Here is a 23,118-nt window from a genome sequence, read left to right as displayed (position 1 = left end):
ATACATTTATTGAACTGCACCAGCTCATGTTGTTGAACTAGACTGTTAGGCAAATAGCACTGACACTCTTCTAGGACTTAAAAGGAAAATGCAGGAAAATGGCTTAATGTGTGAACACAAAGAATGGATAAAACTTCGAAATAGGATTGTACTTTTTTAACACAAAGAATGACTGTGTTCTGTGACAAATACTTACATTTTTAGCAACTGTCAAAGGGGAGGATTTGATTGCTTCAGTAATCTGGCAACTCCTGAATGACAGTAATCACTTCTGTGGGCTCTGCAGAGAGGTCTGCATGAAGGAATACAAGCTTTTGAGGAGCTAAAGTGAGATCTTTATCGAGGAGTATTGCTCTTCTTGTTCTCATGAACAACAAGGGCACTAACTCATGATATCTGGGTCTTGCAGGGTGTGTGTTAATACATTTCCTGTTGCTCTTCTTTTCACCCAACAACAAAAAAAGGACCAATTTATGCAAATGACTGATAACACACTGCAGCACAGCGTATCTTCCTCAAGCTTGGTTCCTCTAACAGACACCTGGGGCTCTATTTTTGATTCTGTCGCCGGTGTGGTGGAGGCGTAGCACAAAGTCAGGTCCGCTTCGCCGATGGGGCGTAGCGGCGCAGACTTTGGTATTTTCGTGCGCTGTGCTGCCGGTGCAACTACTCCCCCTTCTCATCTCAGTCCCACCCAGCGGCGAAACTCGGAAGGAGGGAGGGGAGAAGGCATGGTGTGGGTTTGACACAGCCGAGTCCAATCTTCACCAATCACACCAGCTCCTTGCCTCACCTTTAAAAACACCGCTGACGAGGCGCATGGCAAGTTTCAAGGATGACTGAGCCCGCGCAGGAAAGTGTCCGATGCCCAAACTTCTCCCAGGAGGAGGTCCTTAGATGGTAAATCTAAAAAACACTGCGCGGGGTGCTCACCCTGTGCCCCACCAGTGGCGGGGACGAAAATAGAGCCCCTGGGAATTTGACGGTTCTCTGCAGCTGGTTCTAGGACTGCACTCTTGTGGACAGAGACCTCATATGTTTTACCTGGAATCTGCTGGAACCACCCTCCCTCTTTGGGGGTCACAGCCTCTAATTACCACTGGAACCACTATGGACTTCACCTTCCACATCTGTTCCAGTTGTCCCTTCAGTCTCTGGTACTTCTTGATCCTCTCTGATGTTACTGTCAACTGGGATTGTCACATCTGTCACAACTGCCCTCTTCTGCTCTTTGTCAGCCACCACCATGTCCGGTTGCTTAGCCAGCAACTGCTTGTCAGTCTGCAGCTTGAAATCTCACAGGATCTTAGCTCTGGTGTTTTCAACCACTTCCATTGGTGTGTCCCATTGGGACTTGGGGACTTCTACTCCATACTTGGCACAGGTGTTCGTGTACACTATCCCACCAACTTGGTTATGCTTTTTAGTGAACACTGTCCCAGCTTGCGTCTTACACCCAGGGCCTGTTTTTGTGATGCCATGATCAGAGCCTCTTGCCTCTGTTGTTTTTTCAGGCTGGACTTTTCTAGCCACTGGTAGAGTTTCTTGATGGCGGCCACTTCCTCTATCTGCTGATGATACATCCCATGGAGGGGCTTAGACTTCCATGATATTTTTCTATGATATTGTCCTCACCACCCTCAGTCTTCTGCTGCCTGAGACACTGTCTTGGCAGTTGTATTAATGGATGCGCTCTGTTTTTACCTTGGATGGTGGCTCTGACACTCACTAATCCTTGCCTATCCTCCTGTTGTTGCTTGTCTCAGGGTGTTGGACTTTGGTAGAAATCTCCATGCATTGTGAGGAGTGTTCACATACTGACATCAGTGGCATCTATCTCCATCCCCTGCTGTGGCAAACGTACAAATCCAGCCAAAGACCTGTTTCTGCCTATCATACTGCCTGATAATACCAATCAAATGCTATTTTACATTTAGCTCTATATTTTTTTTCTGTCTTTTTATTTCTTTCCCCTTAGTACTATTACTTTGAGGCTTTGGGAATCATTGCATCACCTGAGAGGGGAACCACATCCCCAGGACCACCTATGCCCTAGTTTGCTGTCACAGAATGACTGTTGGTTTATTATTAAGCCAGCTAGTCCTTCAAGTCCCACACCAATGAGTATGACATGATTGGCAGACTCAGCGGTTAAAAAAAAATACATAAAGAGTCTCAGTGAGCACAAAGTTGTGATGCATTTATGGTGAAACAGTCCCAAACCCTTGTTAAGAAAAATTTAAAGTGTAACTGGGTTGCTACACCTCTGCTCCAAAAACACAGGACTATTTACTATTCAAAGGCATGTACAAGCCAGCAAATGCGTGTAGGGCACTCTAGAGGGCGCTGCATCACAGTTGGTGTTACTGCAATACATCTCCTTTTTTCTGTGCATTTGGGCCAGCAAGGATCGCGCATTATCATGTTTTATGCTTTCAGCATTTTCTTCAAATATTTTTTGATTTGGGAAACTCAGCGGATGCTTTTCCAAACATCAACTCTTGAAACATGTATGACAACATTTTCTGAGATATTGTTGTTCCTGACCTGAGACAGACGAGAGTGACACACTGCCTCACCGACACAGTCAGTGTCTACATAGGCAAAAGTACAGGCCATCAGACAACCTGTCTGGCTTGTTAGTTTAAGTCACTTTGTCAGCTCCATTGGGAACAAGGTTACACTGGTGTAGGTGTGAGGTTGCCATTACCCTATATTAGTTCAAAGAGAAATAGGATTAAAAGTCTACTTAAAGCTCCAGGTCCTGTTGAGGTCAGGGCTTAGTCAGCCTGAGAAACTGCTTGACCCAAGGCACAATTTAGAGCCTAGCAGCGCTTTAAGTGCTGGGTACTATTGTTTTACAGTTAGATGATTGTGCAGCAATATCTGAAAAATACTCGTTCCTGATTGGTTGACAGGTGTGCTGTAAAAACGTTATCACTAGCTTCCACCAAAATTGCGCTATTTAACTGCAAACAATTTTCTCACTTGGTTTTCCACTGTTAAATGTCTGTGGTTAAAAACCTGACGTACAATTACAGCGTCCATCTTGTTATTTGTTTAAACTGATTTCTGCTCCACTTCATGACGGGACGTCTAATGATGCACCCGCTGGTCTCTGCGCTCCTCCAAGATCTCGCGGGATTTGACATGAAACGGGTCGCTTTAAAGAAGGTGGTTCCCTTGCTGCACCGGGCCGACGGCACAGAGCTGCACAGGTAGCCAGCAGTGGTGCTGAAGGCTCCCGCTAGTCTACCCAGCGACGCTTCCCCCCCTGCGCGACACGATTGGAGAGTCTGGAGGTGCGAGCCTCCGAGTGAATCCACCCCGCATCATCATCATCATCATCATACCCCGCTCAGGTCACCTCAGCGCTCGCCTACCGGCATTTTCCACCTCCCGTCTGCGAAGATGATACCTGGCAATCGCAGAGCTGCAGTCATGTCCTTCTCGGTGGCGATTTTTGGAGCCCTGATGCTGCAGTCCGTCTCTTCCCAGAACGGTAGGAAATGTGCCCCCTTACAGAAAAGACATGACGGCGATCTGATTGCGAAAATGCGGGTTTTAAGGAGGGATGTCGCCTGCATATATGCATTGGGGCATTTTGTTTAATGAATCATTGCAAGACGTCTCAGTTATTAAGAGCGCTGTCCATCACCAATATCTCTCCAGCCTCATTAGATGTTACCGATAATCCCTGAACGCCACGCCGATAAGAGACACCGTATTAATCGAATGAAGCGCTGTTTTTGCGATGAAGGCTCAGTAAATGATTAATAGGCTACAATCTGTATTCGCTGGGCTGAAGTGGGCCACACGGAGGCCTGTGCGATGTCCCTAAAATGTCCTTTTGAAGTGTGGAGCTGAATACATGAGCCGCTCGGCCGGCAAGGACGAGTTCTGCTCGTTAGGAATAGGAGGAGGTGGACGTGGACATGGTGTCAAACCGAAGTTCACAATCTGCTTTTCCTCAGAGATGAGAACGCACACAATCTGCATGCTGTCACGCTCTGGCATGTTAGGATGTAGCTCAGGAATCTTCATCCGGTATCAGTGACTCCTCCCCTGCTGGCTGAGACAATGCTCTGCACCAGTCCAGGTTCTTGTAAAATGCATGTAATTAGACGTTGGACCTTTTTAGATGTGCGCCTCTGTAAATAGCAACAGTCCATTTTGCTGCATGCTGCTATTTTTAGAGCGGAGATGCTGCACTGGGAACCATGGCTTTAATGTCCTCTTGGAAGAGAGAATCTGTTAACTCTTTGCTGAGATGCACTGCACTGCAGAATGGCATTGATTTCTCATTCTACTTGTTCGAATGACCCTCTGCTCATAAATCTCATCCCCGCCAGACCAGTTTAGAGCAGTTTAGACCCATCTCAGCTGAGTGTTTTGTAGGTGTATGTTGTGAGTGTCCCTTTGCAAGCATTGTGTGAGAATGAGTGAGAATTTATTCAGCCTTGGCCCTCCCTGGAGTTGACCATGTGTAGGAATGCATTACACATCCCCTCCTATACTGCACACCCACTCATAACATCTCTCCTTCGCTCAGCACTCCTCTGGATGCAGCTCAGAGTGCTGCTTAAATGTAATGGGTGTTTTTTGTGTGTGGCAGGTAGCTAGAAAATGTGATATTTTCTTATCTTCACTTGTTTTCAAAGAGTCCAGAGAGACTTGAGGGTTCATTATATGAGAGTTCATTATCTATCTATCTATCTATCTATCTATCTATCTATCTATCTATCTATCTATCTATCTATCTATCTATCTATCTATCCCCTTACAGTGGCTTTTACCAAGAAACCTGTTTAATGGCGTCATTCAAGCCATTTTTGGGGTGATTTCTGATACAAAATCTGTTAAAAACAGCTGATGACTAATGTCTCAATTGCAAACAGTGGATTTTGTGACTTCATTAATGACTGGAGTGCAATCAATGAATATTTGGGAGTTACCAGTCTTGGATTCATATAATCAAACTGGGAATATACAAGGATTTATTTAGGAGTGTGCTGCAGCTAATCAGCATAAAGCTCAGTGTATCTGAAATGATGTGGTCCTATCAGTGTAATGTGCAGCAGGGCTACAAACGTTGATTATTTTCATCATTGATTAATGTGACCATTATTTTCTTTGACACACACAGCAAAAATAAAAATGGTGGAAATGAGTTCAATCACTGTTATCAAGGTTGGTGCTTTTCTCTCAATTGATTAACTGATTAATGAACCAATCATTTCTGTCATTGAGCATCAATGACTATGAATGACTTTCTTCACAGCTTGGCTCGTTCTCATGCTCCCTCACACATGCTAAATAGTGAGAAATGCAGTTTGTCAGAGTACAACTTTTTTATTCAAGATATGAATAGATGGCATTAAAATATATTAATCTGAGTACGTTAGGTTTGAGTCACGTTTATATTCCTTTAAACAGTCACTCAGTGCTGAGGGTCATAAGTGTGTTTTTGAAAATGTCCAAATTCAGTATCTGATGTACTCCAGTGATTCTGAGCAGCTTGTAAATATATGCAATAGATGCTTCCTGTGGCTTTTCTGCCCCGATCTCTCATCGTCTCTGTCCATCAGGACTGTCTTCTGTTCTGATAGAATATTCATTTAGCATCCATTTAGCTCCTCAATATGTGTTCCAACAGTTTTTGGTACATTAACTGGGACGGCGGCCAGAATTGCTTCATATTACACTGGTTTAAATGGATTCACCGGAAGATACAGAGAAACACTCAGGACTGTTCGAGGCCATCTGTCGTCAGGTGCTGCTGTTAGATTTGCTGTTTGAATAATGAATCAGAAATTAGCATCAATTTAAACTCAAGCCAGTCTCCAGCTCTAATAAAAAGTGGAGTGTGAGGGGTATTCATTTTCAATTTTATTTCATATTTTCTGGTTTAAGTACCATATTAACGATCCTGTCACTTTACACTCACCAGGGGCTGGCAGGACGTGGCTGAATGGCACATTCTGATTGGTCCTCACTGAAACATCCAAGAGTCTGATTGGATGGAAGAACTATATTGAAAAGGCTTGAATGAAAATAACACTGATCAGCAGAAATTTAATTATCAGCTCAGACTCATCAAGCTCAGACTCTAACTATTCTGTGGTTCCAGCTTCTGCAATGTTAAGACTTACTGCTTTTGTTTGTTTTGTATCACTGTAAGCCAGAGATTTGTTCTGTTTTTGGACATTTGAAGGTGTCACCCAAGACTCTTAAGAACTGCAATGGGCATATATATCATATTTTTTTAGACCAAATGACTAATAGATTCAAAATTTGTCATAAAATTCCCCTAATATAAACATAATTTTTGCACATATTCCCCAAGAAAACAAAGAAAAGCAGATTCGATGTAAAGCGTGTATATAGACAGAAAAAAAAGTGCTTTTCAGTTATTTGACCTTTTAAAGGTGCAGGAATTAAACTGGAAACAAAAAGACTGCATAAATGAAAGTGGGAACAAATTATGAGGCGACACTGACATAAAAAATGGAAATGAAGACAAAGATGGCAGCTTTTACAGGCCGTCAGTAACTGAAGTCACCTTGGGCTTCTGTGACATTTAGACACTATCAAAAAATAACTGATCGATTCCTTAATGATGAAAATAATTAGCTGGTTGCAGCCGGTGTTAGATTAATCAGGATGATCTCAAGTGATCCTGAAACAACACTGAAAAAGCACAGCGCAGCCTGTCCAGTCCTTAGATCGCCCACAAGCCACACATAACCACACGGCAAAACTAAACCGACATCAGCTTGACGTGAGTGACGACACTCGGACGTGGACGCTGCAGTGGCGTGCAGGGACAAGTGTTACTGGCTCAGCAGTTTTGACGCATCGAGACAACCCGAGGTGGCAGAATCCGTCTCTCAGCAGTTCTATGTTAAGAGCTGAGGTGTTGGCTTTAGTTTTCAGCACCAGTCATGTTGTGATTTTTAGGCTAAGTTAAAATGTGTCACAGCTTGCCGGTATAAATGAAGCGTTGTGGTGCCGCAGAGATGCCCCAGCTTACAAATCATATCCTCCAGACTTAAGAGAACATGCTTGGTTGGTGCCAATGCCAGCAAAAAAATCACATCTTCATTTTCATATTTTTTTTCACACATCTGTCAAACTAATCGCAATATAATTGTTTGTGCATATCACTCAGCCCTAGTACTTCTACACACTCAGTGAGCAGTGTGTGAGGTACACCGAGCCAACATGACTGCAGTCTAATACAACAGTCCTGCAATAAATCCTACCTTCATGCTTTATAGAGGTGCTGATTTGACTCTATGATCATTTTGGAGGCTGTAGTTTGTGTTTCTATTATTTTGTCCACCAATGAGGGTACAGTCCAACAGCGCCACAAACTGCAGCCTCTGCTTTGACCAGGCAGTTTAATCAACACCTCCCTATAACAAGTGATTCTAATTGTCATGTTTGGAGGATTTACGGCAGGGCTGCTGTGTGGGAGTGCATCAGTTTCAGCTGGGAGTGCTTAATAAACTGGCAACTGAGAGTCTGTAGGAATCTATAGGTGCCTGCAGTAAATGTGCTGGTGTTGATGAAGCAGTTGTGGGCTGTACAGCGTGGTTATGTTGCCAGCTTGACACACACACACGCACAAAAAGTGGTTGTCTGTCCTGTGATGATCCGCCTGGTCCGACTGGATGTCTCTTCCTCTTCCTACTTTGTTGCTGTAGAGTGCTTCTATGGAAACAGAGGGGGTCTATCACCATGCGCCCACACACTCCCCAGAGACCCAGAGCTGCAGCTTCTATAAATCTCCTCTCATGTGCTCTCCACAGTGCCTATAGACAATGCTTATGACTACAGCCACCCTCCTCCTCCTCCTCCTCTTCCTCCTCCTCTCTGTGCAGCCATTATCAATTGTTTCACTGTTATTGCGGTTCAGAGAGGGAGACATTTCAGTCCAGTGAGACTAACAGCACAGTCCGCCCGGTGTGTGCGCTCTTCTCTGAAGCTTTCCTGAGTGCGAGTCATGTTCTCATCACGCAGACAAGACGTGTTGAAAACGACAAGGTCGCTTGGAGGACTTTTTGGATGTGAGCGCCGTGCGAGCCCGACACAAATTTATATGATATCATTAATTGGACAAAACCAAGTGAGAGCAGCCCTGCAAGGACGTCCCAGCAGAATTGAATTAAAGCTTCCCAGGAATAGCAGCAATAATGGCTCAGGCAGATCTGAGGTCGCCTCTGTCTCCGTCTCTGTGTCTTACCAAAGAGGTTGATGTGACTGCGTCCGACACACAGTTTGATGCTGCTTTCACTGTTTTGTGTTTGAATTGAGATGCTGTAATTAGAGACTTTTAAACAAGAGGTTTTCAATTTGTAATATTTGCCTGTTTTTTAGTCTTCTGTGAGAGCAGATGGAATATCTTTGGGTTCTGGACTGTTTTTCAGCTACAATGAAGCAATCTGAGTAAATCAGCTTGGGCTCTGGAAAATTGTGACAGACATTTTTCACTATTTTCAGACAGTTAACCATTTAATGGACATTAATCAGAAGATAATCGTTAGCTGAAGCTGCATATTTCACTTTTCTTTGTTTCCTTTTAGAATGATTTTGTCTGTCAGTGTCTTTTTGATCATTTCATATTATCTTTTTTCTTTTAATCTTTCCTTTTCTGGTTCACGTTTAATTTACCCTGTTATGTTCTTGTCTTTCCATCCTCCACCTGTTTTCCTTTTTTTTTTTTTGGCTTATGCTCTCCCCTTAACCTCCACCTCCTCCAGCGGGCTTTGTGAAATCACCTCTGTCTGAGACTAAGCTCACGGGCGACACCTTTGAGCTGTACTGTGACGTGGTGGGAAACCCCACCCCAGAAATCCAATGGTGGTACTCTGAGATCAACCGAGCCGATTCCTTCAGGCAGCTGTGGGACGGCGCCCGTAAGCGGCGAGTGGCCATCAGCACGGCATACGGCGCCAACGCCGTGAGCGTGTTGGGTGTCTCTCGTCTCACGCTGGACGATGCTGGGACCTATGAGTGCAGAGCCAGCAATGACCCGCGACGTAACGACCTGCACCAAAATCCAGCCACCACCTGGATCCGTGCTCAGGCCACTATAACGGTGCTGCAGAGTGAGTGGTCAGTGTAGTCGAAACACCCCCCAACCCCCTCATTAGCAACCAGATTTAACACTTCCTGTGTGATTCAGCCCCCCTCAAACCTCTCCAGAGGACTACTAGCTTCCTCCATAGGTGCCATCCTCCCCTGCAGGCCTGGAAAACGAAGAAAAACACCATCTACTAGTCCTTTACCTGCAGAGTTGAGTAGTATTTTATATTGTGTTCATCCCTCGGTTCAGAGCATCCTTCAGCCTCTGCACTGTAGAGCCCAGCCTCCTCCCAGTCTCATTTATTCTTACTGCATGTTTCTTTCCCTTTAGCTTTCATCTTCTCATATCCCTGAACTGAATATCATCAGTTTCATTTTTTCCTGTGATTATCATTAATCTGTTTTATTTCTGTGTTTCTTATTTCTTTAATGTGTCAAATTTTGCAGACTGACTACACTTAAGCATCATAACCGCTTTATCTGGTTCTCATAAAATGACAGCGTTTGTTTGGTGTTTGCCCACCAGCAGCGATCAATCATCACTTTGTCATGCTTATCTCTAAAGCAGAACTCTTGATGCAGATGTCGTGTCCCTGAATCTGAAATGCACTGAACTTAGATGGAAATCAAAAACTTGTTGATCTTGAATTTTGCGTGTTTTTACTTTTTGGTAGCTGCTGAAATGTTTGTGTATCAAGAAGTACCAAAAGCTGCCACCAAATGACTGAGCATATCAGTAATCCTGTTTACTTATTCTTTGATCAGATTTATATTATATTCTAGATTAATAATCAAACTTTTACACTTGTAGTTGGTTTCATGTAGACAAGGTTTTTGTACAAACGAGATGTAGATAATCAGGATTAAGCAGAATACAACGGTCCAATTAAGGTCCTCGTGCTTTAAAAGCTCACGTGAGGATTTTCTGCAGGTTGAAACTGAACCACATACAAATACGTTGCTGCAGAGTTTTTTATGGGATTCCTTCAGAGCGACTTAATCTCATCACTGAGTTAAAGCCAAGAGAGCTAATGAATGAACCTTCACCTTCATCAGTAATCCTAAGTGGCTCCCAGCATGAATATTTCTTTTACAAACGGTGAATCCGTTGTTGTAAGCTTCTACTTCACATAATTAGCATTTGAATATTAAGCCATATGTTAAGTCTTCCATGAGTTTATATTTAGCTTAAAAAAACAGCGTTTGGAAAAAAGATCACAGACTTATAATAGAAACGGGTTCCACAGGTTTTCTCCTCTCTAAACTCTTTTCTTTCATCAGAACCCTCAGCACAGGAACAGCTGCAGATTGTCTTATTACATTCATCATTAGTGAAGCATGTAAGAGAAATTTAAGATGATTGGATGCTTCTTACTGCAGTGCACTTTGGGAGCTGTAGTTGGCTTCTCTTGACTTCTCTTTTGAACTTTTTATCAAAGAACCAGATATTTTCTAACGCAGTTGCTCATGTTTTGTACTGATGATTCAACCGAGAGGGTTTTCATGTCCAGCCGAGCCTTGGAAGTGCTCCCACTTCCACCCTCAGCTAACAGTGCAGAATATGACTTCTACTTTAAGGAACCCCGGATGCCCGAAATAATTCCTCCCACTTTGCAGCTCTATTCCTGTGCTGTATTGTATAAAGTGCGGCTGGCTGAGGTGTCTGTCTGAACCATCTGAGCGTTGTTGTTTACATCTTCCAGCACACCCTCACCCACGAGTCCTAGCAAGCATCACTTCTGTCGTGGCTGATCTGTGTCTCTGTTGCAGAGCCGTCAATCACCGCCTCTGAACACACCACACTTCCTGTGGAAGGCGACGCTTTCACACTGCAGTGCAACCTGACCAGCGCCCACAGTGCCCACCAGGAGAGCTACTGGATGAAGAACGGGGAGGAGATCCCGGAAACACGCACCCCAAACAGGAACACCGAGTACAGGTAGGAGTCACAGCAAAACCTTTTGGTGTGTGTGTGTGTGTGAGTGCAAGTGTAGCAGCCTGATGTGGCTTCATGCAAGGTGTGTTTCCACTCTGCAGGCTGAACAAACCCAGAGGAGACGACGCCGGAGTGTACATGTGCGTCTACACCTTCGACATGGCTCCTCCAGCCAACGCCACCATCGAAGTTAAATGTAGGTGCAGATTTGTGAACCACGGGCGTCTTTGTCGGCTTCAAGGCCACATTAGAGATGTCACCAATAAAAATGGCCCGAGTGGCCTTGAGCGCCGGCAGCCCTGTCATGTGAGGACCTGTGATTTCACACGGCTCTGCTGGCGGCTCAGGGGCAGCCGGCGCCCTTGACACCTCCATCTAACCAATGCCCGGCTCAGTGGCAGCAGATGGTGTCTTGTTTGTCTGATGGCAAGGGATTATGTCTCAACGCTAAAATCTGGTCAGCCTTTTCTGCTGTCACATGCAACACTATGGAGGCAAATTGGATTTGGGGATGGTTTGCTTTTTATTTTATGGGGCATTTCTGTTCATTCGGGCAGACAAAAGATTTACAGCCGGGCAGATTTATAATACAGAATACAGAGAATAAAACAGGCTGCATCGAATGTTCCTGATAGATGAAATGCTGTGAAAGAACGATTTGAACTCTGTTAGTCAGACTTAGTCAGACTTTTATTGTGAGTTTCATCATTTTTTTGGTGCTGTCAATCGATTAAAATATTTAATTGCAATTAATCTCATGAATGTCAGAGTTAACTCATGATTAATTGCAAATTAATCGCACCTTTTTATCTATTCTAAATGTCCCTTGAATTATCATTTTAATACTCTTATCAACATGGAAAAGTGGACAGGCTTGCTTCGTGCAAATGTTTTTTAATCGAAAACAACAATGTGTGGTGTTATATTTCACACTAACATTCTCACGTTGAGCAGTCATTCACATTTGAATGAATCAAATCTCACACAATTTAACACTGTCTAAGGGATCAAAACAGGGTGATCCAAAATAAAGTTACAAAGCGCACATCATTGTAAACTAGGACTCAGCCTATAGTGCAGTTAAACCATGGCTTAAACTTTCCTTTCTTAAGTTTCCTTTGAACATAACAGCATCCATATGCCTCTGTTGAAAGCCATCCATTGTCGCCTGGTTTTGACAAGGAGGCGGCGGAGAATTCGCATTCGCCGTGTGTTTGGCCATCAAGTGGTATTTCAGACTGGATGTGCTACATTGATAATTCAGTTCACACCGACAATACACACAGATAACTTTGGTCTTGTCAGTCGACCCATCTGGCAACTTTTTGAAACGAAACTTTCCATTCAGAATCTTATTTGCATCCAATTTGGCGTTTCGCGCTTGACATCCACACAAACCGGTAGCCTACTCTTACACAGCTAGTGAGCTATTGTTTTGTTTCCGGTTTACAACCGGATCCTGTAGTTTTTCTTACGTTACTAGCAGTGGCCACAGCTTATAAAAAACTACAAGTTCACTAGGTCATGAAGAGCGTTAATCTCACGATAAAAAAATGACGCTGTTAAAATTAATTTGCGTTAATAATGCAATATTTTTGACTAATTTTTCCACTAATTGTTTTATTTCCCCACTTGTTTTAACCTTGTTTGCTGCATTGTTTACCCCCTGCAGCTGTTTTAATGCCAGTTATATTTCCTTTTATCTTCCTAAGTCTACAAAGAGCTTCATGCATCTTGCTTGAAAAGGGCTATATAAAGAAATAATTATCATCATACATTTTCTGATCTGATGCTCATTTCGTGAAGAACGTCTGTTTTCCATTGGCATTAATTAATATTGTTTATTATCAGTTTCTATGTGAAAAGATGAAAAGCACAAATTAACTAATTAAACATTTTCATGCAACTCAAATGATTATACCTGTAAACGTCTACAGCCACAGTGGACTGATTATATTTTGGTGAATTTCTTGACTGTATTGTAACAGTTGATCTTTCTGTTATTGTGGGGTTTTTTTGTTTCAGCTGCTCCTGAAATCACAGGTCACAAGCGTAGTGAGAATAGGAACGAGGGCCAGCGTGCTGTTCTCTACTGTAAATCTGTGGGTTATCCTCACCCCGTCTGGACCTGGCGCAAGTTCGACAACGGCATTTACAGGGTGAGTGATAGAAATCAACACTCCCTGGCCACTTCATTAGATACCCCTTTACAATTTAATGCAATCCAATATGACAGATGTGCCACAAACTACATTTAGGAAGATTATAATGTTCAGTTCTTGTTGAAATTGTCAGAGAGGAGCTAATTCAACTATATGTTTATTATTGAGATTAGATTTTGATTTATTTGTCCTTCTGCAAGGAAAACACTTTCCACCTTCCATACAGCCTCAGAGTACACAAATACATCAAACTGGACAGAAAACATCAAACATCATCATACACACTTGAATCCCACACCATACACCCACTACCACCACATTCTCCGACTTTACACACACAAACACACAAACTCAGGCATATGAAATAAGATAAGAAGAGCCAAATGAACAAATAAAACAGGTAAAATGTATCAGAGCTCAACATCATTCAGCTCTTTCTTCTCCCTCGACAGGAAATCGACAACTCAACCGGACGCTTCTTCATCAGCAGCAGAGACAACTACACTGAGCTCCACATTGCCAACCTGGACATTGGTTTAGATCCAGGCGAGTACCACTGCAACGCCACCAACATGATCGGCAGCCGCGAGGAGAAGTCTGTGCTCAGGGTCCGCAGCCACTTGGCCCCCTTGTGGCCTCTCCTGGGGGTTCTGGCCGAGATCATCATCCTGGTCGTCATCATCGTTGTTTATGAGAAGCGTAAGAAGCCAGAGGATTTACAAGACGGTGAGTCACCAGCGGTTGTTTTATTACTCCACAGTTTTTAATATGCCTGACAAGGAACAGGTTGCACTGTTCAGTTTCGAATCTCTCCTGTGAATTTTATGCAAAGTTTTATTTTGCATCGGAAACAATGTCGAAAAAGGCAGCGCGCTTTCTTTTCGAGTGTCTGCTGCAGTCATTCCTTCACCAGAGACTCCGTCTGGGTCCCCTGACACTGTGCTGCGCCTGCACTCAATAATTCAGTCTGCAGAGGTTGGCCCAATAGGCAAACACTGTTGCAGGAGGTCGCACCATGTCAGGACAGTTTCATGCATTTAATATTCATGAGAAATATGATACTGCAGTGTTGCGGAGGTGGACAGTTTCAATTATTAATGGCTTTCCAGGGACCTTGTGCTGTCCCCAAGCTGCTGCAAGCTTAACCAGGAGACTCATTTAGCTATTCAACCTGCATATGCCATCCTGGGATTGTTTAATACTACTGAGTACTTCAAGAGTCTAGCTATATCATAAATTATGCATTAATGGTATTTGGGTGACCTTTTCCTCTCAAACAGAATTTTGATGTTGCTGATTAGATGCTACGTGCAGCGAAGGACCGGCAGCTCAGAGCAGTAATGCTGCACAGGAAGATAATGTCATTATGGTTCATTACATGGTCAGAAATGGACCATCGTGTTTGAAGTTGGGGTGAGTCAGGTTGGAGAAAGGTTGCGATAACACGTTGGCATGCCAGGTTTACGTCCCTCTATTTCCTTCCTCTTGCTCTGTGCATGAGCACCTGTTGCTGATTGGCTGGAATAGTGTCACGTGGCTTGGTCTGTGCCGCTTTGTTTGCTTCCCTTCTATAGAACCGGGGCTACATACACAAAATTATAATTTGGACAAAGTGGACAGTTAGCCTTGAATTTGAAATTCAGCCAATATCAACAATCTTTCTCCAGAATGACTCAGTCCACCTTTAAGTCTCGTTGAGAATCCTCAGTCTTACAAAATGGATGTAGATTGCGTGAGTCATACAACAGATTCTTGCAGTAAATGTTAATAATTCATATTTTTCCTTTAAATGAGGCTAGCTTCAGCTGTTGAGTTTTGTAGCAGATTGTTATAACATCTCCCATCCTCCCCTTTTTCCAATTTGCATAACCTAAACCATGTTTGTGGTAAGTGTGAGACTCTGCATGCTTCATGAATTTCAATAATTACTCTGCCTCATCTTCTTCCAGTTCACAGCACAGTACACTGTTTAGCTTCCTCATTAATGTCAAGTGCTGTCCAAAAGTTTCAGTTTTTAAGATTTCATTTTACGACAGCAGCTTCACATTCTTGCATCAAACTCACAGCTCCTGCAGCAGTGAAATGGCATGCAAGTCACTGCAAAGAAGCGAAATGTTTTGTGTTCGTGAATCATTTCCGATGTCACTGTTCTTCACTGCGTCAGTGACTTCAGCAGAGGGCTGATGCTGATGGAGCTGCTCCTCTCTAATCTCTGAGAGTGAACAGCTGCTCTGCCTGTCTGTGCATGACAACGGTATATTTTTAACTGTGAGTTTTGCCTGTATGTAAGTGTTGCTCATGCGTTTTAATGTGGTGTCGTGCTGGATTTGACTGCATTCTGTGTGTTTGTGGGTGACCTCGTGAGGTTTCCCTGCGGCGTGACAGCCTTTTGTTTACTGTGTTGTTACTTCATTGAGAATGCGTTTTCCATGCCATAACACAGTCTGCACATACAGCACAGATGAAACATAAAATATCTCAAAAACCTTCAGGACCGAGTGCAACATGTGTCAGGCACAGCCATCCTTTATGCATTCTGAAAAAAAAAAAAAAAAACAAACACAAAAAAACCAAAACACTTCATTTCATCAACGTGTGCAACCTCCTTGCGATTATTTTATTTTTGGTCTTCATTTCTCCATATTTTCCCTTGTTGCCTCAGATGATGACCCAGCTGGACCAGTGTAAGTATTGAACCTTTTACCTTCAGTATCTCCTCTCTCTTAAACTTGATATTGTGTCTTTTGTTGTCGCTTCACCCCTGTCTGTCATAGAGCTCAGTGCTCAGTTCTCCTCAAATCTGGGTCACAAATAACTGGGAGCATCATGCAGTAATGCTTTGCTGCATTCACATAAATCACAGGGAATTAGTTTAAAGTCAAGTAAGGACATATTATTGGCCAGTTACCCTCCGAACTGTCCGAATTAGGGAAGCTCTAAAGGCCACGCTTTACTTTAAGTCACCTTTTATCAGTCATAAGCATTACATAAACATTTAATAAAAGGTTTGTAACAGTTATATGTAAACAGATGTAATTGTTTATTAATACATATATATATATATATATATGTCAACAACTATAACACCCATAAGGAGACTGCTGTATCAACAGATAATGAAGGACAATATTGTAAAACCCTACAAATACTGTGCATTAATAAACAGTTAAAATGCCCTTAAAGCTGCTTACAGCTACATTATAGTGTGTTATAAGTGACTTATGGAATGTTTATATACTGCATATAATTACTAGCATTTAATAGCTTTTGTGTTCATGTAATCAGCTGTTCAGTGTACACTACAGCTGTAACTCAGTATTATTATCATTATTGATGAAAGGGACGTTCCATTAAAAATAACTCCGATGATATCATCAGGGTTATTTTGTTAGACTTTAGAAAGCTCCTTTAACAGCCACAGAAGACGTTATACAACTGTTTTCACAGGCTGAGTGGCTCTAACCATGTGTAAAGTCAGCGAAGTGTCCCTTTAATCTTTTTTTTCCCAAATTGAATCATTATTCAGTCTATAAAATGTCACAAACTATGTTAAATTCCCATCACAAGTTGACAAATCCCAAAAAGATGACCCCCCCAAAATTGGTGAGTTACTGTAATTGTCAAACACAAATATCAAATTTATGAAGACTATAAGACAGAAAAGCAAACTTTTTGTCTTTTTATTTGATAGATGATTTAGTGGTTTTTAGCATCGGAATCAAGTCATTATCTGTCAGTCACCTCAGCAGTACTCATCTGTCATTTGAGCTCTGAACTGATTGTCTTCTTTGTTTCTTGCTGAAGGAAAACTAATTCAACCAACAACCACAAAGACAAGAACCTCCGCCAGAGGAACACAAACTGAGCAGCCTGTCTGCTGAGTAAGTGTTCAATTATTAAGAAGACGCCTGATTAATAATAGTATTACATGCTTGTGGCCACAAATTACAAGATGAGCCACCATAAGTATCACTGAAAGCTCTTGTCAACCAAAACAAGACTACTGTTAGGCTAATTGGTTGAATTTTCTCTTTATTTGCAGGTTGCATTACACATGTATTGACCATATGAAGGTAAACAAGAAGGGAATCCATACCAGTTGTTATTAGGATTTTTCTGCCATTAAAAGTATGGTTGTGGAGGAGTTAAGTGAGGCATGCCTTATGATTTTGTTGTGTGAGCGTGCGAGGTCAGGAGGTACTCAAACCATTACGGGATTGTTAACATTATAACCATTGTTGCTGCATGCAGTTGTTGATGTTTATGATTTTTCCCTCTTATTCACTAATTTCAATATTTTTACTACTTCTAAAATAATGCATGCAAGATGTCGACCTTCTATTTGAAGGCAGAAATGTCTTTTTTTTCCTTTTCATGTTATTTTCTCTGAGACTGGCTTCATGTAGATAATCTGTGTGTTCTAGAGGAAAAACAAAACAGGGCAATGTAAAAGAAAATGCCACCATAATCTGGTATGACAGTAGTGTATAGTTTTATCATTCTGCTGCATACCATTTTCTAAGTTTAGTCATTTTATCAGACAATATCTATTGCAGGTTAAGGGCTTTGCAATGTCCCTCTAAATTTGATTAAGGTTTACTTTGCTGTATGTATGTACTGTATGTGTTAAATCACTATAACTATGTATCAAATCAGCATTATTATAAAGACTATTCATATTATATGATGCACTTAAATGTTGAGAATAATGAAAAACTGTAAAAACCTACTTTAGGAGATCTGTACTAATCATTCTAACATATTGTTTTATAATCATGTGTATTGTACAGCATGGCTATTATCCTATGCAATTATTATCCATATCAATATATTGAAAATCATTGCAGCTTTTGATTTCTCTGTGACAAAGCTTTAAACTAGTAGGATCACCGTAGAGCGTTGATGGCATACAACACAGCTGCATGAATTCTCTACAGCTGACGTGGGGGTGGAGGCGGCGAGAGAAGCCCACGTCACGACTGACACATGTGAAGCAAACTGCAAGGTCCCGACTCATTTTTAAGAATAAATATCTCAAAAAGGAAAGCGTGTCTGTTGAATTGGTTTCTTTGTGAAAACAGCCGATACATTCAGGTGCAGCACTGTGGATGCAGACAGGCCGTTTCATGGGAATGCAGGAGGATAAGAGCGTGCAGGAGACAGCTCCACCTAGTGAGGTGTTGAGTGACTCACAGCTGCCAGGCTGACTGTCAGACATCAGAGGAACATGTTATGTTTACTTTTTGTGGTTCCTTTTTTTTATAAGAGGTTAAATGAAGCAAACTTGAAAGAAAAAAATATGCTAAAATAAAGTCCTGCAGTTAAACAGCGGCACTGTGTTGAAGCACACAAAGGTTTTCTTACTCCACCTACCCTGCCCACACTGTTTCCCACTGATTTTGATTTATAAGCTTCAGATTAAATGTGAAAAGGAAAATGTGATACTGCCAACACCCATGATTAAGAAGAAGACATCCTCTATTAGTCACAAACACACAACATGCAGATTTAGGACGGGAAACTGTACACGCCATGCTTCTGTGAAATTCTTCTCTACTTTTGACCCATCCTTGGTCCGTCCTTCCTCCGCGGCAGACCAGGAGCGGTGGGCTGCCAGCTGACCGGCGCCCGGGGACCCAGTTTCTTTATCGTCACCATTGATCAGGTGGCGATCTTCTTGCATGTTTTTAGTGGGGTTTTTTATGGAGGATACCCTGGGTGAACATGGGGAGAACATGCAAACTCCACACAGAAAGGCCCCCTTTCTTGAGCTGCAGGCACCAAAAGGTGGAGGACACGCCCCCAGCGCCCCAGGTGGGAATTGAACCTGGGACTTTCTAGCTGTAAGGCGACAGTGTTACCCCTGTTCCACCGTGCCACCCTTAAATCCTAGGGATGAAGCTGTGCAGTGTGCAGTTTTAACAAAGTAAGTGAGCTCTTGTAGAAACCGTAGTGTTAAGTTAAACTGTATTTACTGTTTGCAATCTAAGTTTGTCCAAATCTAAGTAGTAAAGACACTAGCAATGCACCATGTGTATTAAGCTGTTTTGCCTTGTTTGGCACAGAAATGCATTGTGTTGCAGGTTTTACTTATTAAGCTTGTTGAAGTTTTTTTTTTATATAATTTAAAGAGCTGGACGGCAATCGATGGACGTCCCCGCTGGAATGAGTAAAGTGTCCTCATTGGGTGTCCTGTGTTATTTCTTCTAATTATAGTCCACACAGTTCCTGTGGTCTATTTATGAAGGAATAAAGAGTTGAGAGGACTCAAAGTGTCTCCTTCATCCTTGACCAGATGCTTGGCTGTAAATTACTGTGAACCAAACCAGCTCACTGGGGCACTTTGGACTCTTGGCCTCAGTCTTTCTAAAATCCTGGCTGCAGGCCTGGACAGATGAACAAACCTACGAGTCATCCACACAGTTAGAAGCTGTCCTGTTTTGTCATATACTGATCGTGGGGTTTCGCCATTTTATGTTATTACAAAGATACAGAACACCTCATGCACACTCAATTGGCAGTTCATTAGTACATCAAGTACATCTTCAGTCTAATGCAACAGTCCTGCAATTATTTCTGTCATTGTGAAGGTTATAATGTTCAGTTTTTGCTTAAACTGAAAGCCTCAGAAAGGCCTGGCTGTACCTAATAAACCGGCAACTGAATGTATTTTTCTCCTGTTTTATCCTAAAACAGCATGTGCAGCACGTTCAGCACAGTATTTGGGAAATTGCAGCAGTACAGCAAAGGGGGGCGCTACATTATTGTGCTTGCTGGCTGATGGCACCAGTGGCCAGGTCTCATTGTTGGGCTTCTGGACACATGTCCAATAACTATCACCAGCTGAAAAGTAATGTAATGAGTATTGTTATGTGTTTTCATACATTTTAAACTGGTCTCTTAATGGTTTGGACCTGCTTCTGACAAGGCAATGCTGTGTTCTGCATTAATATGTCACTGGGATTCGAACAGTAATACAAATGGTTCATTTGTAGAGCAAAGAGACATCTGTGACTTTGTGAACCCAGAAAAAAAAGGAACACAACTCTTGACAAAAATGATTTGTTGTTCTGTCCGTGTGGATTAACGTCTCATTCAGACAGTGCGATGTCAGGTGAAGTTCAAATGATAATCTGATGAACTAGTTCCTAAACAGGCCAGTGGATTGTATTTACTGGGTACATTTAAATGTTGTTGGAGAGGTTTCTAGTTTGAGTTTTAAAACATTCACACTGTAGCCTTCCTTTGGTTTTGTTCTGCTACTTACTGCACGTCCTCTGTTTTACGTTGTCATCTAAACAATTGTAGCTATGTCGTAAATGGCCAGAGATCAGACTGAGTCCACAAAAACAGATCCTCTCCAGACGTGCATGATTCATTTATTTATCTTTTTACAGCAGAGTTGTGTCATCAAATGTTTGTGCTGCCTGTATGCTACTTACAAAACAAAAATAAATGGCCAAATAAATAATAAGTAATAAAAAGTAGACTGTTCATTATGGTGGAGTGGAGGAGTCTCACAGCCTGAGGACAGAAGCTGCTCTGAGGTCTGATGGTTCGGCAGTGGATACTTCTGTATCGCTTGGCAGACAGCAGTGGGATGAACAGGCTGTGACTGAGACAGAAACTGCCTTTCAGCTCTGTGCAGACACCACACAGATATCACTGATGCTCAGTAGATGTTTTGGGTGGTTTTAGTCACCAGCCGCAGAGCCCTGCTGTGCTGGGCTGTTCTGTTGCTCCTCTGCAAAAGTTAATGAACTTGACACAAGAGATTTTCCTTCTTAAGTTTCCTTAAGAAATTAAGGTTTTACAACACATAAAAATACTCTACATAGCACTATTGTGGGTGGATGATCGGTTCTCGTCAAATAACATTTTTGTGATGCAGTAGCTAAGACTGAGTAGTACCAGTTCATGTCCTGGCCATTGAGAATCACTGCAGTGAAACAGTGTATGTTTCCCATGTGAAATTATATAAATACTTTTCCTATGAGGGTGTTAAAAATTTGAACATGACAGCAAGAAAATCACTCTGATAAACTGAAAACACAGCACACAGAACAGTTTCCAAATAATCATATTAGCATAAGATGTAGAATACCCTCTGTTTATTTACACTGAACTAAAGCTATTATGTAGATTACCCGTACTGATTTAAAAGAGGCGGACAAAATATTAGAAACAACTTTGTGAAGTGCAACAACAGAACCACAAACACAGCCTCCAGAATAACCTTGAAGTTGACTCCACATGTTTCTGCAGCTGTTTCAAGACAAACTGAGCTTGACAATTGAATTAGACAGCGTTGGTTCTAGTTCTGTGTACCTAATAAACTTGCAGCTGAGTGTAAATCAGCCAAATCATATGAGGAGAGGAAATTATCTCACTTGGCGGCAGCTCACATGAATCAGTAGCCTCCTGCCTTCAACTGTTCTATCAGACTCGTACAAACAAGAGTTTCACTGTTACAGTGAATAGAAATGACAGGAACACAGAGCTCAGCCTACAAGGTTTTTCTGCCTCTGAACAGAGTGGAGAGTGATGACACTAAAATAAGACACAGTGTGAAATCCTAATCTGGGCAGCTCATGATCAGGAGACTCCAAACTTGAAGTGCTGATGCAAAGATAGAGCTTGTGTCTGGCTCTGTAGATGATTGCTGAAGGAAAGGGGCACATATAACAAGCGGCAATAAAGGGAAACAGGAAATTCTATTAAATTTGTGCCAGTTTACAACCGCTGATTGGAAAATTAATTAGTCTCTGTTGCATGTCGTTGCATGCTATCAAGGGAAATCTTGAACTCTCATAAATGATAATGTATTATATCAGATTATTTGTGTCATGTGGATAAATTATAGCATAAACAAACTGTTTACTTCTCCCTGTGTTGCTGTACGTTTTAAATAATTGCAGTGCCATTTGCATTCAGTCATTCAACAATAACACAGCTGTCAACAACCTTTCACCAAATGAATTTGCCTTGTTGGTCTGTGCCAAGGACATATCTCATCACTTTTCCCTATGACTGAAAATGTCTTTTTCACACTTTAACGCACTTATAATATTCATATATCTACTATAATATATGGAAGGGAAGCTTTGCTCATGATGTAGGTTCAAAGGTTGATCAGAAGATCTGGCTATGCAGAACTGGAAATAATCACTTCCTCTGTTCATTTGAGATGTTTCAGCCCCTGAACCATACGGGTCTCTGTGGAACGGGGACTCAAACACTGTTGACACATCTTAGTGTTTGAAGCAGGGCTGACAGGCACGTCCCAAGTGTCCGTCCGTGACAGGCATCAGTTCAAAGATTTCTCCCTGCTTTGTTTCTTGTAATCTGTTGTTTTAAAAGCGAGTTTGCAGCTTGATTGAATGAACTTGTGTATTAACCAGCTAAGTATGCATTCATGTGTTTCATATCAGAATTTGGTACACTTATTCTATCAAACCCATATCTCTGATGCAGAGTGCTGCATGCTGCAAACGCACCCTCTGACTCTAATTTGCTGTCAGCAGATCTTGAGAAATACAGTTTTCATCCATTTTTGGTGACTGAAAACGCTTTTTATGCAGAATTATAGAGCAATTCTGAGACTATTATGACCACACGTGTAATGTCCGCTCTTACAACCCATTATGCATGCTTCAATTCGTCATGCGGGTATCTAAAAGACCGTTTAGGCTGCAGATATAAGCTCAATACAAAGTGTGATTTCAGGATAGATCCCAACATAAACTGGCTGCCAGAGAACGACGCATTATTTTAATACTGTCTCTTCTTTCGACACAATGTTTGCATGATGCTGCACAAGGATTAGATTCTCTGACATCCCGTCGCTTTCTCTCAACTAGTTAACTATGAACTCCAAGGTTGGATCGCATCCTTGAATCATCCTCTCCAGTTGTCCTGACTGGGCGGGGT

The 23,118-nt window shown here is 42.1% G+C and overlaps 1 protein-coding gene across 4 annotated transcripts; it reads left to right on the top strand.

Annotated features, from left to right (window-relative positions):
• Positions 1-3,084: 3,084 nt before the first annotated feature.
• LOC139338144 (neuroplastin-like) lies at positions 3,085-18,234 on the top strand. 4 transcript variants are annotated; one of them, XM_070973084.1, is made up of 8 exons: positions 3,085-3,502; positions 10,861-11,029; positions 11,128-11,222; positions 13,052-13,185; positions 13,641-13,914; positions 15,851-15,872; positions 16,993-17,069; positions 17,231-18,234. In XM_070973084.1, exons 1-7 carry the CDS (start codon positions 3,412-3,414, stop codon positions 17,051-17,053), a joined length of 846 nt encoding a protein of 281 aa, XP_070829185.1. In that variant the 5' UTR covers positions 3,085-3,411; the 3' UTR covers positions 17,054-17,069; positions 17,231-18,234. The 4 variants fall into 4 exon arrangements, 3 of the variants coding, with proteins under 3 accessions (XP_070829185.1, XP_070829186.1, XP_070829187.1); XR_011602561.1 differs by having other exon boundaries at positions 3,158-3,502; positions 13,641-15,074; XM_070973085.1 differs by having other exon boundaries at positions 3,158-3,502; positions 15,863-15,872.
• The last annotated feature ends 4,884 nt before the right edge of the window (positions 18,235-23,118 follow it).

This window comes from Chaetodon trifascialis, chromosome 10, assembly GCF_039877785.1.
Source record: "Chaetodon trifascialis isolate fChaTrf1 chromosome 10, fChaTrf1.hap1, whole genome shotgun sequence".
Classification (NCBI taxonomy): domain Eukaryota; kingdom Metazoa; phylum Chordata; class Actinopteri; order Chaetodontiformes; family Chaetodontidae; genus Chaetodon; species Chaetodon trifascialis.
Note: the sequence above shows the minus strand (reverse complement) of the source record. Positions and strands in the feature narration are given on the sequence as shown.